The sequence below is a fragment of the Dermacentor variabilis genome, chromosome 9, assembly GCF_050947875.1.
Source record: "Dermacentor variabilis isolate Ectoservices chromosome 9, ASM5094787v1, whole genome shotgun sequence".
Lineage (NCBI taxonomy): Eukaryota > Metazoa > Arthropoda > Arachnida > Ixodida > Ixodidae > Dermacentor > Dermacentor variabilis.
The window spans coordinates 11,454,994-11,472,415 of record NC_134576.1 but is presented as its reverse complement, the minus strand read 5'-3'; the positions used below and the strand labels follow the sequence as shown (position 1 = coordinate 11,472,415).

Sequence of the window (17,422 nt, the reverse complement as noted above, 5' to 3'; positions counted from 1 at the left end):
GGGCTTCCATTTGCGCCATCTCAGTCGAAACAGCGTGGCCACGACTTCTCTGCTCCTCAATGAACTTCGCAAGCTGCGTCTCGAGGTGGGGGTACGCGCCAGTCTTCGGACCCCGAAACGCTCGCCTGTTCCGGTTCGTTGCTTCGAGACTCTCTTTTTTTCTTCCTCCAGTCGCGAATGCACGACTCGTCGACGTCATGCTGTCTTGCAGCAGCTCTGTTGCCGATTTCTTCGGCAGCGGCTATAATCTTTAGCTTCTCTTTCGCTGTGAAACACTGCCGTCGAGTCGCACTCATGATGCCAAAACAAAGCAGGCAAACAGTGCAAACTGGGGTAAGTACACTAAACAGCGCCTAACGCGAGGCTCAACAATGCTGGCCTTTCGTTGGCCCTTCATCGGCTTGACAAGCGTCGATGACGATGGGGATGGCGGACTACACGGGGAGGCCGCCGCACATTGCGGTGAAGCCGACCCCCCCCCCCCTCCCAAGGAAAAAATTCGCAGATAACCCGCACCCCCACTTTTTAAACGCGTTTTTTCACATTTTGGTGCGGGTTATACGCGAATAAATACGGTATATATAGCAAAAATTACGCTTACATCAAACAAAAATAGCAGCGGCTCCCGGTATATCGAACGTCAAGCAGCGGAAAAGTACCCCCAGATGTTGGCTTTCCCTTGCGGTGGCAGGGAGACCCGGCAGTGGGGCTCCATCCTAACCAATCTCCCTACCGTGACCGTGCTGCCTTGGACGAGCCATCGACAACCCCCTGTAAAAAAATTATCCTGGCCCGCCCGCAGCGCTTGCTCAGACAGCCAATCAGGGGCTCTTGTGCCCTCGTCGTGCAAGATGGCGAAGGTGCGAGTTGTCTCGCTGCTTTTCTGGTTCATTGTGTGTGCGCTTTGTGGGCCTTATCCCGCAGTGTTGCCGTGATAAAGCGGCAGAATTCGGCTTTCGTTGTGAAGCTCGAAATCAAAAATCGGGTCGAATGCGGTGAGATGTCGGGTGTCCCCGCAGCATGCAAGATTCCGAGGAGCGCTCTCAGCGCGATCTTGAAGAATAAGGGGGAGATTAGGGCTAAAGTGGCCAAACATGGCGCCCAAAGCATATACACGGCAATGTACGAGCGGTTCATCCGAAATCGCTACAGCTGTGCCGGCTTCCACGTGCTTGGTGATGACTGTAAATTCTGATGACTGTGACGAAGCCATTGCCGGTGTTGCCGAAGTTTGGAGCGAGCTGTGAGAATTTCCTAAAGCTGTTGACGAACCAACAGTCGATGAGTTTGTGAGTGCAAATGATGGTGTCGCGACCACGGGAGAGCCTGAAAACGAAGAATACATTGCCGACATCGTACCGAGCACAAGTGAAAGTGGGCACAATGAGGAAAGCAACGACGGTCCTTTGCCCACATCCTCCGATGTGATTGGTGTGCTCACAGTAGTCCGGTGCTTCTGCACGAATGCGGAAGGTTGCGGACTCAGCTGCTACGACTCCTTAGACAATGTGGAGAAGGGCGTGCATTGCAGGCAGTGAAATTGCCTAAGAAGAAGAAAAAGCAGGACTATTTCACGCGAAACTAAGCTAGTTTCATCAATAAAGTGATTTTATAAATGTTATGTGCTTTTATGACATCCAATTATTTAGCAGGCTTATATGTATCGAATTATGCTTTATATCGAACTGATGGCCGTTTTTTTTGCGAGTTTGATATAGCAGAGTTCGACTGTAGTGGTTCCTCGGCTTTTTATTCTCCACTGAGCTACAGGCCAATAATTTTGACTGGTATAGGCTGAGCAATATTGCTGGCACAGAAAAATTGTGTTTCCGAACTCCAGCCTGCATCAGAGTGTGCATCTCTACTTGTATTTCTTAGTGTGCAACATCATTGGGCCATGAAAGTAATGGCTATTAAGTGGTAATTATTGTGGTTTATACCACCATACTTTGAGACATTGAAGTGTGTTGAGTGCTTGTGTTTACTTTTCTAGATGGTGCACCATATTTATTATTTTCAATTACAAGATGGTGCGCTTTTTAGAACCCTCGAATCTAAGGCGACCCTACCCCCAATTTGGCATATGAGTATTTAAAAAAAGCTATCTGCCTCGATTCGAATAAGTACGGTACTGGTGGTAAACCATAAAAAGAACTGCGTCATGTACTTTGCCCATGCTGTGTCAGTGTGGTGTACAGGCTATTGTGGAAGGCCAACCGAGTTCATTACTGAATAATGGCATTGATTTTTAATGCCAGCATATATTTTAGGATACTTGAGCCACTTTCTGGCATCTATGTCCTTCTCTATCTATGCCTATAACCATTTTCCTGCCAACTGCCAGGTCACTGGGTAGTCCACGGTCTAATGGGTATAGCATTGGGCTGCCATACTGAAGAAACCTGGTTTGAACGCAAGCGCTGGTCCAAGTGTGGGGTACTGGGTGAGTGCTGCTCCTTAATGAGCCCCTTTGCGACACCTACTTGGGTCGGTGGGTACACGCAGCTGGGTAAAAAATAAATTTTAAAAAATGAAGAGTGGCACTTTTAAATGACAAAGAATGATCCACAAAAATTTCCTTTGTGGCGGCTGCAGACCCAACCCGCATTACATTCAGACATGCACCGTGCAAGGCGGCACTAGATGGTGCAGCTTGTTGCATGCCTCATACACGATGCGTTTTGGCAGTGGCAAGACGGCGTGTCACCACACTGCTCCAATGCAAGCTGCACTAACCTTGACATTCCTAGCGAGTCGAGTTCTACCATAATTTTTGTCACCTGAGTCATCTTCTCGACCGGTGTAGGGATGCCGTCGACGACGAGTGGAGGCAGCTCGTGCAGCGTTGGGTCGTCCTGGGCTTGGGGTGGGGCCTGCTGCGCCAGCGCTGCCTCAAGCTCCCCAACCAGGACACCCCGGCAAGCACGCACGACCGTCTCCAGCGGGTGGGCTCCAAACACCTGACAAGGAATCGTACAGTTCAGGCAATTCCATTATACAGCATACGGCTAACTTCAATGTAACAAAGTACTGTAGGGGTGTGCAAATACCAAACAGTAGATTAGGAATCGAATACTGAATCCAATATCAGAATGCACGTACCAAAGTGCATGGCTTGCAGCAGATTTGGCCCATGCTGCTACGTGCTCTCCATTCATACCAGAGGAAAATGCAAGTCATACGAACGCAAGAAGGAATTCTTTACAAAATGAAAACTAACAAAAAGAAGAAGTGCAGCACATCCACTCTCAAACAGCTGGCTGCCGCTCTGACCACTGTTGCCTATCTCCGTCTTACGGTAGGCACACGGGCAGCGTGCAGGACGTGTCAGTGATGCAGCATTTGCTGCCACTGTGCAAGCTACAGCATTACCTGCACTTCTCATCCTAAAAAAAAAAAAGAAACGCCACCAATTGCCTATGTTGATGATGCAGTTCAAAAGTTGAGCCGCTGCCTCTACAACATTTCTCAAGCGGCACACTGGCAGTGTGGTGTGCAGGCTCAGCCCGTGGCTGGAGAACACCACAGACCTCGCAAAGGCAGACCTCCGGTGGGCCTGCATCACTGCAAATGCGGTGCTGCACGTAGTACTCTGGAGTCATTGGATAGCAGGGACAATGCAAGCTTTTAGTAACTTGAGTATCTAGGAATCAAGGTGTACAGTATGGCCTATTCCTATTAAAGGGAACACCAAGTTAGTATGCCGGCACTGACTACATAGCAGTCACATATGAAGGTCTTCAAAATACTTTTTTAAAGCTCGAACGTGCCCTGAATACATTCAAGTGCTCTTTTTTTTCCTTCTGAAGCTAAAGTAGTGAAGTTATGCTGTATCGAATACTGGTCAGTTTTGCAGTTAAATACCGTATTTACACAATTATACATCGACCCGTTTTTTAAAATTCGAAAATCTGAAGCGGGGGGGTCGACTTACAATCGAAACCAAAACATGGCACCGCCAAAAAAGCGTGACCAACGGGAGCTACAATGTAGTTACGATTTTATGTTTGCTCTATGGCCCTACCCATAGCTTTTCGCTATCCCGCGTGTTTGCTCGCTTTTCGGAAGGGTTTTTCAACATTTTTAAGAGTTTTACAGTGCACACAACACTCATGGGAGGGTGTGATAGTTGATGAAAGCGCTGATGAGAGCGAATGCTTTGTCTGCCTTCCACTTAAACGTTTCTCTGAAACTTGAGATTAGACAATGTGCATGATGCCAAGGCCGCTCTTCTCACATGTGGCAGACTACACCTAACACTTCCCCACTCCGCCTTCTCACGTGTGCTTGATTACATTACCACGAGATTGTTCCCCTCACCCTTTCTCCGTGCTTGAGCAGGAAGACGGAGCACATCAAGCCACCATCCTTCTCTGCTCCCCATCCCACATGTTCATTCGCACCCAAAGCAAATCATCATCATCACCATCATCATCATCCCCTATTTTATGTCCACTGCAGGATGAAGGCCTCTCCCTGCAATCTCCAAATACCCCTGTGCTGCGCCAACTGATTCCAACTTGTGCCTGCGAATTTCCTAATTTCATCACCCCACCTAGTTTTCTGCTGTCCTCAACTGTGCTTCCTTTCTCTTGGCACCCATTCTGTAACCCTATTGGTCCACCGGTTATCTATGCTGTGCATTACAGTCGAAACCCGCGACAATGAAATACCACAACAACGAAATTCTCGTGACAACGAAACATTTTCGGATCCCCGATGAACGACCATAGGATTCAATGCATTTCGTACCTCTCGGTAACGAAATGTTCCTGTACTGCAATCCCAAATCAACGAAATTTGCTGGAATGTAACTCCGCATACTACCTACTCAAATAAGGCTAGCAGGCTCCAAAATACGCTCAAATGCGATTCATCATCATGAGCCTGGTTACGCCCACAGCAGGGCAAGGGCCTCTCCCATACTTCTCCAACAACCCCCGTCATGTACTAATTGTCGCCATTTCGTCCCTGCAAACTTCTTAATCTCATCTGCCCACCCAAATTTCCGCCACCCCCTGCTACACTTCCCTTCCCTTGGAATCCAGTCCATAACCCTTAATGACCATCTGTTATCTTCCCTCCATGTCCTGTCCATGCCCCCCCATTTCTTTTTCTTGATTTCAACTAAGGTGTCATTAACTCGCGTTTGTTCCCTCACCCAATGTGCTCATTTCTTATCCCTTAACGTTACACCCATCATTCTTCTTGCGTCGTTGCGTTGTCCTCAATTTAAGTGAACCCTTTTCGTAAGATTCCAGGTTTCTGCCTCGTGGGTGAGTACTGATAAGACACAGCTATTATACACTTTTCTCTTGAGGGATAATGGCAACCTACTGTTCATGATCTTAGAATACCTGCCAAAAGCACCCCAGCTCATTCTTATTCTTATGATTATTTTACTCTCATGGTCCGGATCCGCGCTCACTACCTGTCCTAAGTAGATGTGTTCCCTTACCACTTCCAGTGCTTCGCTACCTATTGTAAATTGCTGTTCACTTCCGAGACTGTTAAACATTAGTTTTCTTCAGATTAATTTTTATACAAACTCTTCTGCTTTGCCTCTCCAGGTCAGTGAGCATGCATTGCAATTGGTCCCCTGAGTTACAAAGCAAGGCAATATCATCAGCGAATCGCAAGTTACTAAGGTATTCTCCATTAAACTTTTATCCCCGATTCTTCTCAATCCAGGTCTCTGAATACCTCCTGTAAATAAGCTGTGAATAGCATTGGAGAGATTGTATCTCCCTGCCTGATGCCTTTCTTTATTGGGATTTTGTTGCTTTCTTTATGGAGGACTACAATGGCTACGGAGCCGCTATAGATATCTTTCAGTATTTTTACATACGGCTCGTCGATACCCTGATTCCGTAATGCCTCCATGACTACTGAGGTTTCGACAGAATCAAACGCTTTCTCGTAATCAATGAAAGCTATATATAAGGGTTGGTTATATTCCGCACATTTCTCTATCACCTGATTGATAGTGTGAATATGGTCTATTGTGGAGTTGCCTTTGCGGAATCCTGCCTGGTCCTTTGCTTGACAGAAGTCCAAGGTGTTCCTGATTCTATTTGCGATTACCTTAGTAAATAGTTTGTAGGCGACTGACAATAAGCTGATCGGCCTATAATTTTTCAAGCCTTTGGCATCCCCTTTCTTATGGATTAGGATTATGTTAGCGTTCTTCCAAGATTCCGGTACGCTCGAGGTCATGAGGCATTGCGTATACAGGGTGGCCAGTTTATCTAGAACAATCTGCCCACCATCCATCAACAAATCTGCTGTTACCTGATCCTCCCCAGCTGCCTTCCCCCTCTGCATAGCTCCCAAGGCTTTCTTTACTTCTTCCGACGTTACCTGTGGGATTTCGAATTCCTCTATACTATTCTCTCTTCGGTTATCGTCGTGGGTGCCACTAGTACTGTATAAATCTCTATAGAACTCCTCAGCCACTTGAACTATCTCATCCATATTAGTAATGATATTGCCGGCTTTGTCTCTTAACGCATACATCTGATTCTTGCCAATTCCTAGTTTCTTCACTGCTTTTAGGCTTCCTCTGTTCCTGAGAGCATGTTAAATTCTATCCATATGATACTCCCTTATGTCAGCTGTCTTACACTTGTTGATTAACTTCGAAAGTTCTGCCAGTTCTATTCTAGCTGTAAGGTTTCAGGCTTTCATACCTTGGTGTTTCTTGATCAGATCTTTCGTCTCCTGCGATAGCTTACTGGTATCTTGTCTAACGGAGTTACCACCGACTTCTATTGCACACTCCTTAATGATGCCCACAAGATTGTCGTTCATTGCTTCAACACTAAGGTCCTCTTCCTGAGTTAAAGCCGAATACCTGTTCTGTAGCTTGATCTGGAATTCCTCTATTTTCCCTCTTACCGCTAACTCATTGATCGGCTTCTTATGTACCAGTTTCTCCCCGTCCCTCCTCAGGTCTAGGCTAATTCGAGTTCTTACCATCCTATGGTCACTGCAGCGTACCTCGCTGAGCACGTCCACATCTTGTATGATGCCAGGGTTAGCGCAGAGTATGAAGTCTATTTCATTTGTAGTCTTGCCGTTCGGGCTCCTCCATGTCCACTTTGAGCTATCCCACTTGCGGAAGAAGGTATATTCATTATCCGTATATTATTCTGTTCCGCAACTTCTACTAATAACTCTCCCCTTCTATTCCTAGTGCCTATGCCATATTCCCCCACTGCCTTTTCTCCAGCCTGCTTCTTGGGTACCTTCGCATTGAAGTCGCCCATTAGTTTAGTGTATTTTGCTTTCACTCTGCCCATCGCCGATTCCATGTCTTCATAGAAGCTTTCGACTTCCTGGTCATCATGACTGGATGTAGGGGCGTAGACCTGTACCCCCTTCATTTTGTACCTCTTAAGTTTCACAACAAGACCTGCCACCCTCTCGTTAATGCTATAGAATTCCTGTATGTTACCAGCTATATTGTTATTAATCAGGAATCCGACTCCTAGTTCCCGTCTCTCCGCTAAGCCACGGTAGCACAGGACGTGCCTGCTTTTTAGCACTGTATATGCTTCTTTTGGCCTCCTAGCTTCACTGAGCCCTATTTTATCCCATTTATTCCCCCTCTAATTCCTCCAATAGCATTGCTAGACTTGCCTCACTAGATAATGTTCTAGCGTTAAAATGTGATTGTTCTGCACTAAAATTCCGTAAAATACCACCACATTACACTTGTGTGAGCGCCGACATTTTTGTTCACAAAAACAACCAAGCGCTGGAAGCGATCAGTGCGCTGGAAATGCGTCGTGGCCGCCATCTTGTTTGTTGATCACCCATTTGACGCGGCATGCATGTTGCTACCGACATGTGACGATGGTTTTTGCATGCCTAATAAGTGAGATCATAGATTGTTCTTCGAAAGACGCATTCAGTTTGCATTCCCCGCAGCTGACAACTCGGTGAGGCTTAGGCCAATGGCGTGAGGTGAAACTGAATGCAAACTGAATGTGCGTTTTGAACAACAATCACCGATTGTGGCAGTGGACTGTGTAATGAGCGCCTTGGTGGGAAAAATGCAGCAAAAACAAGGAAGTCCACGTCCCGCCGACATGGAATTGTTTATGGCGCTTGAGATGGCAGTCACAGTATATGGAGTGTCTCGCATTTGGCCATGATTGAGCGATCATCTGGGAATATGCATCCCTTGCTTCGAGAACGCTCGTTTTGGTGCCATGCGATGGGCATTGCGTCCAGATTCACTGCCAGATGAAGATTTGCACAAAAGGGCCGTTATCTCAATAGTTCGTTTTCGGGTACACATGATACGATCACTTTTGCACTAGGCACCAGACACGGCAGCGCCTACGGGCAACAGGGTGCGCTGAAGAAATGCTGCTGCACAAGCTGTTGCTCTGCTTCTGGTGCCGAGCTACACAACAAAATCTCGCAAAAGTGATCACATCTCCAAAAGCAATTGGCTGAGATACTGCGCTACTACGGCAGTACTGCCAGTGCTGGTCAACGCATGTGGCGCACTTTGTACTCTTCGCAATGCAGTTCTATTTCCTCGAGAAAAGCTTGCAGAGTAGGCTAACAGAATTTTGACAGTAAAGTTTTGTTCTGAGATACATTATCCAAATTGTGCCCTCTTTGTTCGCAACAACGTAATTCTCGCGAAAGCGGATCTTGTCGAGCTCCCCGCCGATTTCGTTATTGTGAGATTCAACTGTAATCCTGTGTGCTTGAGTGCATCTTACAGCCAAAAAGAGAGAGATGGATAATATTCCGTTTATTGATGGTGCCATAAAGCTATAGTGTGCTGATTTCATGGTGCTGACTGCTGCACCTTTCTGAGATTTCGTTCGAGAAGATAAATGTACATTACTTTTGGCTTCTCTCGTCCCTTGGTCTACTGTGATATAATAAACCTGTAGTAGCAAATCAAGCCTTCTGCTCTGCAAAACCCCACCTACTATTAAAATTTATCTCACCAGTGTGCACCTATTTTCACTGCTGGGTGATACAGTAAATCTCTAACGTATCCAAACAGTTAGATCTATCAATAACTTGAAACATAATATATGCCTATCTGCAGCTTATACGAAAACTCCGCATGTTTCGGATAGTCTCCTGAGATCATGCAATGAGGTAATTTAGCGATTTGTTTCACCAAGGCCTCGTAGAACACACAACAGCTAATTTACTTTTTTTTTTTTGTAGATGGATGGCGCAAGTAACTCGGACTGCAGCATGACTCTTTGATAAACTGATTGCAATGCTTCGCCCATTCACAAGACACCGATTTGTGTTCACAGTTCTTGCTGCATGTTCTCATTTAGCATAAGGCAGGAGCCGAGTGCAGTGTGGAAGCAGCCTACATGCTCCTCTTGTACTGCAAATCGCACATCCCTTTTTGCAGATCAGTTTGCTCCAGACGAATGAGATGAAGCTTTAGGCAGCGCACCGAACATTGCCTCAGCGAAAGCGCACAAATACAAAACCATTATCATTTCTGCCCTGCTACTGCGCAACCAGCTGTTGAAAATGTAACTTGCTCTTTGCTAACACCCTGTGCTCCATTCATGCTGAAGAAGGTGGAATGGTAGAAGGAAAACATGTGCAATACTTGGCTGCGAAAATAGTGATAAGCACATTCAGGTGAAACGCGGGTTCCAGAATGGTAAAAAAATGGTTGAAAAATTGATTTTGAGAAAAATGCACTTTAGTAATGTTTGTGCCTTCAAGCATCATCATCATCAGCCTGTTTTATGTCCACTGCAGGACGAAGGCCTTTCCCTGCAATCTCCAATTGCCCATGTCCTGCACCAACTGATTCCAACTAGCATCCGCGAATTTCCTAATTTTATTGCTCCACCTAGTCTTTTGTCGTCCTCGATTGCGTTTTCCTTCTCTTCGTACCCATTCTGTAACCCTAATGGTCCAACGGTTATCTAACCGGCGCATTACATAACCTGCCCAGCTCCATTTTTTCCTCTTGATGTCAATTAGAATATTGTCTATACCCATTTGCTCTCTGATCCAAACCTCTCTTTCTGTCTGTCTCCTAAAGTTATGCCTAGCAATTTTCGTTCCATCGCTCTTTGCGCAGTCCTAAACCCCTTGGCTTCCGCGCTTTCCGCCGAAATTTTTCTGCCGGTAGACCGCGTGCGGCGCTGTATAAAAATTGCGATAAATTCCGCTAAACATGTGGGACAGCAATAAACCTTGATTTATTGGATGCGCAATTTTTCAGTGCACCAACACACTCAAAATGACTTCAGTGTGTGAAGTGCCCTGAAACACACAGGCATGTGAAGCGCAACTTCGTACTTTTCGCGCTTCCATCTGCTCTCAGACTTTTCCCCTTGCGCTTTGCAGATGGAGCACAGCGTAGATGGATTTTGCTTCATTTTGTTTGGCGGTATTTGGCGAGGGAAATGGGCCCACTCGGCTGCCTGCAGCTGCATTGGTGTTGCAGCTACAAGCGGCTTTCTTCGACCATGGTACTGAGGGAGAACGGCCTCTTCGAAAATGTCCTCCGCAAGGTTTACTTTCCAGTCAGCATGATGAAGCCACTTGCCTGTTGCTTTCATAAAAAGAACATAGCTGTTATAAACAGCTATGTCCATTATGTTGAAGATATTTTTGTAGCCCTTAGCATATTACCTCATGATAGGAAATCAAGCGCGTTGTTGATCCTCGTGATGAGCTCCCCCCATGCCTCGGTTGTAATCGAGCGCAGCCTCCGGTTTCAGATTGGGCAAGTCGTTCTTGCGACTCTTTTTTCCAGTGTCTGTCACATTGGCTGCATTGTGGCACGTTGAAAGCATAGTCACCGTCTTTTTATCTTGCCAAGTGAGGGCCATGATTCCGCATGAAAAAAGAGCCTTGCATTGCCCTTTTTGCTACTTCGCCTTCTTGAACTCGTTAGGCATGTTTTTACGGTGTAGGCGAACTGTGCCAACAGCATTTGAACCACCTTCTTTGATGAGACGGAATAGTGCAGGCGAGGAATACCAATTATTCATGTAGAGTGTGTGGCCGTTGAGCAGGCGCTTTCCCACTAGCTCAATGACAACAGCCTCACTGCACAATAATCCAGTTGTAGCGGGAGTCTTCTCGCTTTTGCCAGTGTAAATTTAAAACTGCAAGCAGTAGCCACTCGAAGATCACACAGTTTATAGAATTTAATCCCAAATGTGGCTCGTTTTGAAGGGTTGAACTGCTTATAGGACAGCCAACCGCAAAACTTCATGAGGCTTTCGTCAATGGCAAGATGCTCTTCAGGACGATAGGCTGTACTTATGGATTTCAATATGTGGTCTAGCACTGGGTGTATCTTCCACAGCCTATTTTCACCTTGGGGAACGGTATTGTTGCAGAAATGAAGATATCGAGATAATGCCCAAAAACAATGCCTTGACATCACTGAACCAAAAAACGGTGCGCTCATAACACACCTTGTTGACCAACATGACTGAATGCTGCTCTTCTTAACTTGGCTCATAAGCACCTGGCAAAGTAAGCTTTCATTTCATCTGGCGTTGGATCATGCCAGGTGGGATCGGGATGCTGCTTCTCGCTTGCAAAAGCGTTTGTGTGCATGGCAACGGTGCTCCGAATCTCATCTCCGAGGAGGGCATTGAGCACTGGGACGCGCACCTATTTGCAGTTGGATGCCTCTCTTGATGCCTGGTTGACCACTGAATGGGTGCTTGACCACGTTTTCAGCACTGTCGTCTTCTTCCCAGTCCCACTGTTCAAGTTTTTGCACCTTTGGAGACGGTGGAGAAGGGTCCATGGGATCTTCATCTGAACACGGATGCTCTTCATCATCACTGGCACTGTCATCACCTTGGCACTCCGCATCGTCTAGCTGAAGATCCTCATCATCGCTGATGTCGCTCTCGGCCTCACTGTTGAACACAAGTTCAAGAATTTCCTCTTGTGCTAAAGAATGTTTTTTTCCGCGATGCCATGTTTTGCACGACACTGGGGCGCGAGCTTTTTGCCTTCGAAAAAACAAAAATCAACCTCAAACAGTGGACAACTAGGTCCATCTAGTGGAAAGCATATGAAGCAAAATGAAAACACCTTGTTTTGTGCTCACATCTACTGAATAAAGTCACAAGCAACCATTTCCCAAGCGGCCGGCGAATCGCCAGCTATAGCGACTTTGGCCTTTCGTGTCAGTGCCCGGCGGATAGCCGGCCGCTGAACCCAATGGGTTAACTTGTTCTTAAGCTCCTTTGTCAGTCTCCAAGTTTCTGCCGCATATGTCAGCACTGGTAAAATGCACTGATTGTACACCTTCCTTTTCAATGATAATGGTAAGCTTCCAGTCAGGAGCTGGCAATGTCTGCTGAATGCGATACAACCCATTTTTATTCTTCTGTGAATTTCCTTCTCATGATCAGTGATCCCTGTGATTAATTCACCTAGGTAAACATACTCCTTGACAGACTTTAGAGGGCGACTGGCGATCCTGAACTCTTGTTCCTTTGCCCAGCTCTTTATCATTATCTTTGTCTCCTGCATATTAATCTTCAACCCCACTCTTACACTCTCTCTGTTCAGGTCCTCAATCATGTGTTGTAACTCATCTACATTGTTGCTGAATAGAACAATGCCATCGGCAAACCGAAGGTTGCCGAGATATTCGCCGTCAATCATTACTCCTAAGCCTTCCCAGTTTAATGGATTGAATACTTCTTCAAAGCACACAGTGAATAGCATGGAGAAATTGTGTCTCCCTGTCTGACGCCTTTCTTTATAGGTATCTTCCTGCTTTTCTTGTGTAGAGTTAAGGTAGCTGTAGAACCTCTGTAGATGTTTTCCAAAGTATTTACGTAAGCATTCTTTACTCCTTGATTACATAATGCCGCTATGACTGCTGGTATCTCTACTGAGTCAAATGCCTTTTCGCAATCTATGAACGCCATATAGAGGGTTATTGTATTCTGCGGATTTCTCGATAACCTGATTGATAACATGGATATCATCCATTATAGATTATCCCTTCCTGAAGCTAGCCTGTTCCCTTAGTTAACTAAGTCCAGTGTAGCCCTTATTCTATTGGAGATTATTTTGGTAAATATATTATATAATACTGGGAGTAAGCTAATGGGCCTATAATTTTTCACTTTGACGTCTCCCTTTTTGTGGATTAGTATAATGTTTGCATTCTTCCAGTTTTCTGGGACCCTTGCAGTCGATAGACACTTCGTATAAAGAGCTGCCAGTTTTCAAGCATTATGTTTCCTCCATCTTTGATTAAATCGACTGTTATTCCATCTTCTCCTGCCGCTCTTCCTGGTTTCATATCTTGCAAGGCCCTTCTGACCTCATCGCTAGTTATAGGAGGAGTTCCTGTATCCTGTACATTACTGTTTCTAATTGAGGTATCCAGGGGTGCGATAGGAGATGGTTGTTCGGCGCGTTCGTTCGGTCACCAGCGCGTGCGATTGGCCTACTCCGCGCCGACGTCGGCAGCCGCGGGGCATGGCCACTTTTTGGTGACATCAAAATGACGACACGCTCCTGTCAATCATCCTCCCACCAAGCATTTCGTCTGCTAGGCGCCGAACCCGACGGGAGCTGGGAAGTTTGGAGCGATCATACGGCTTCGCATGGCATGTCTGGTGGATTAGATTGGATCCACCGGTGGCTGTGGCATGGCACGTTTGGATCGAATCCATAGTTTAATTCGAGAAAATGGTGCTTCCGTTGGGAACATAGGTTGTTGCGCTGGCGTTTCTAGAGGAAGGAGGAGAGCGGGTGGCGGTGCGAAACGCATTTGAGGAAATGGCAGAAAGTGAATTCCGGCGTCGTTTTTGTTTCTCGAAACCAATAGTTCGTTGGTTGTACAGCGAAATCGACCCCATTATCGGTGCCAGCGAGCCACTGGAATGTTGTCGCTGCCTCTTGAAAAGTGCGCCACTCTTCCCGTCGTCTCTTTTTCTTTTTTCTTCTCGCTGTGCGTGACCTGACATAGGGACGACGCAAAGAAACTAATCGTTATAAATTGCGGTAGTCACATGTACTACTATTTGAAAACATGTTTGGGCTTGAGAAGAAAAAATACATTTTTTTAGATAAAGATTTCATTCATATGGAAGACGAGAAACATTTTGTTTTGTAGTATACTGTCTGCAAGCAGGCGACAAACGGCGGAAGTAAACTTCCGGGGAGGTCACCGCTTCCTGATAGGCTGCTCTCTCCGCCCCGCTGTCACAAATTTTGCATATTGCAACTTTGTGACGTTGCAGCAACCGAACAGAACGTGTATCGAACAAAATATCTCCGATCGCGCCCCTGACTCCTCTGGGTGCTGTACAGGTCAGTATAGAATTCTTCCGCTGCTTTTACTATATCTTCGAGATTGCTGATGATATTACCCTGCTTATCTTTCAATGCATACATCTTGGTTTGTCCTGTGCCAAGTTTCTTTCTCATCGATTTCAGGCTGCGTCTAATTTTTACGGCTTCTTCAGTCTTTTTCATGTTATAATTTTGAATATCCCTTATTTTCGCCTTGTTGATCAGTTTTGGTAGTTTTGCGAATTCTATCCCATCTTTTGAGTTGGACACTTCCATTTTTTGTTGTTTCTTTATTAGGTCCTTTGTTACTTTGAGAGCTTGGCCGCTGGTTGCCTTGGTGCCTTGCCTGCCACTTCAATTGCTGCCTCTGAAGCCAACCTAGTTACGGTTTCATTCGTTAGCTCTATGTCATCATCATTTCTCTGTTCTAAGGCAGCATATATGTTAGCAAGTACTAGCCTGAATTTCTCTGCTTTTACCCTTACTGCCTCTAAGTTGACGTGTTTCTTCTTGACCAATTTAGCTCTTTCTCTTTTCAAATTGAGGCGAATCCTAGCCCTGACTAACCTGTGATCACTGCACTTTACCCTACCTTTCACTTCTACATCCTGCACAATGCTGGGATCAGCAGAAAGTATGAAGTGAATTTCATTTCTTGTTTCACCATAAGGGCTTTTCCAGGTCCACTTTCTGTTGCTACGTTTCCTGAAAAAAGGTGTTCATTATTCGAAGTTTATTCCTTTTTGCAAATTCTACCAGCATCTCTCCTCTAGCGTTCCTAGAATCGACGCCGTGGTTGCCAATTGCTTGTTCACCAGCCTGCTTTTTCTCCACTTTTGCATTGAAGTCGCCCATTAGTACAGTATATTGAGTTTGAACTTTTCTCATCGCTAATTCAAAGCCTTCATAAACATGATCTACTTCTTCATCATTGTGACTGGATGTTGGAGCGTAGGCTTATACTACCTTTAATCTATACCTTTTATTAAGTTTGATTACAACTACAGCTACCCTCTCATTAATGCTGTAGAATTCGTCAATGTTGCCCGCTATTCCTTATGGATTAGGAATCCTACCCCGTATTGCATCTTATCTAGGAGACCTCTATAGCAGAGGACATGTCCGTTATTCAGCAAGGTATAAGCCTCACCAGTTCTTCTAATCTCACTAAGGCCGATGATATCCCAAACAATGTCTGATAAATCCTCAAGGAGGCCTGCTAAGCTAGCCTCACTCGAGAGGGTTCAGGTGTTAAACATTGCAAGGGTCAGTTTCCATTGGCGGCCTGTCAGTATCCAAAGATTCTTAGCACCCTCTGCTGCGTTACAGGTCTGACCACCGTCTTGGTCAGGTGCTCTGCAGCTGCTGGGGAATGAGGGCCATTGGGTAATTGAGTTTGCCATTGGAAGAGGGTGGCCGAATACTGCACCAGGGAGGCCAATCGCTGATCTAGTGAGAGAGTCTCTTGTTGAAGCTTTGTAGGCCTTCCTAATTTGGTTGTACCTGGATTAGTGTAGCTCCAGTCGCTCTCAGCATCTTGTGCCAGTGACAGGCATCACTCCCAAGTCTGCAGAAGTTGTGCACTGGAGAACGTGAATTTCAAGCTCACCAGCATAGAAAAAAAAAAAAAAACATAGCGGGATTCCAACTTCTGACTATGGCAACTGAGCATTCACCAAAGCTCAGTCAGATAACCCCGCAGGCGGGGATTATCGAGGGTGCTACATGCCTAAAAACTTCTTTGATTTGTCCACAATAGAAGTGTTTTTCTGATCGCGATGGGTAACTCAATATAGTAATGTAGATTGAAGATGGAGTCTTACAAAATAGATGTTTCTCTTTAATGGCAGGCCAGAAGAGCGTGCAGCTTATGCGCTTCGTCGTCTTTCATGGAGCCGGCCTTTGCGCGCGCCGTCCCGCGGTGTGGGAGCCCTACATCATTGTGTCAATTGACCCCCCCCCCCCATGCAAAAGGCGATTATCTCGGTCGCACGAAAAAGTTCTTTTAGCGACGACAAGAAATGGAGCTCCTCAAGTGCATCTCAGCGTTCACGTATGCATATACTATGGTTTCATGCGCACTACATGAACAACTTCAGCGCGAGGGCGACGACGGGGCGAACCAGGGTCAAAACTGCGGGGGACAACTTCGTAGGTCACGTCACTGAGGCAGCATGTAACCTTGTAGGGACCAAAATACCGGCGGAGCAATTTTTCCAAGAGTCCACGGCAACGGATGGGCATCCAGACTAACACAAAGGCGGCGGTATTGTAATGGATGTTGTGTCGGACCCTGATTGTATCGAAGGGTGTCGGTATGCTGTTGGCTCCGGATACGATGCCGAGCAAGCTAGCGTGTTTCTTCGGCTCTTTGTACGAACTCTTCTACGTGTTCGCTGGTCAGGTTGTTATCAGTCAGAGGTAGCTGGTGTCAAGTGTTGATGTGATGTGGCGCCCTTATACAACTTCAGACGGCGTAAACTGTGTAGTCTCCTGTACAGCAGTGTTATACGCGAAGGTCACAAAGGGTAAAATCTCGTCCGTCTTGTGCTCTACGTCGATATGCATTTCATTTCATTTCATTTTTATTCCTAAAAGACCCCGTAACGGGGTATTACATAAGGGGTCGGTTACACAGAAATAAGCAGAAATTATGTGTTAATGTATGGTGAAAGGTGATTGATGACGCTTTCTATGAAGGTGGATGGACAAGGGATGGCAGCGGTGTCGCCCGGAAGGCCATTTCAGTCAGCAGCTGTACGAGGAAAAAATGACGTAGAAAAGGTAACCATGCGTGCACGTGGGCGCGCGACTTGAAGAGGATGACAAGTGCCACTAGATATGCGTGTTGGTGGAAGAATGTATGGCGGGATACCCATCGAGCTATGAAAAAGTTTATAGAATAAAGAACGACTGGCGATAAGGCGGCGACATGAGAGAAGGGGTAAATTAGATTCTAATTTTAGTGATGACACACTCACATCATAAGAATACGAACGATGAATGAATCTAGTGGCACGGTTTTGAAGTGACTCAAGGGCGTCTTGAATATAAGCTTGTCGCGGGTTCCAAATTGGTGAAGCATATTCCAATTTTGTTCGCAGAAGAGTTTTATAAG

General features: G+C 46.0%; 1 protein-coding gene across 6 annotated transcripts in view; it reads right to left on the bottom strand.

Annotated features, from left to right (window-relative positions):
• Positions 1–17,422, bottom strand: part of LOC142558608 (DNA-binding protein P3A2-like) — a 221,067-nt gene that overhangs the window by 109,895 nt on the left and 93,750 nt on the right. For all 6 annotated transcript variants that reach the window (XM_075670767.1, XM_075670770.1, XM_075670771.1 and 3 more), the window contains one exon: positions 2,781–2,960. In XM_075670767.1, the coding sequence (XP_075526882.1) occupies positions 2,781–2,960 (180 nt within the window). The remainder of the gene's footprint in view (positions 1–2,780; positions 2,961–17,422) is intronic.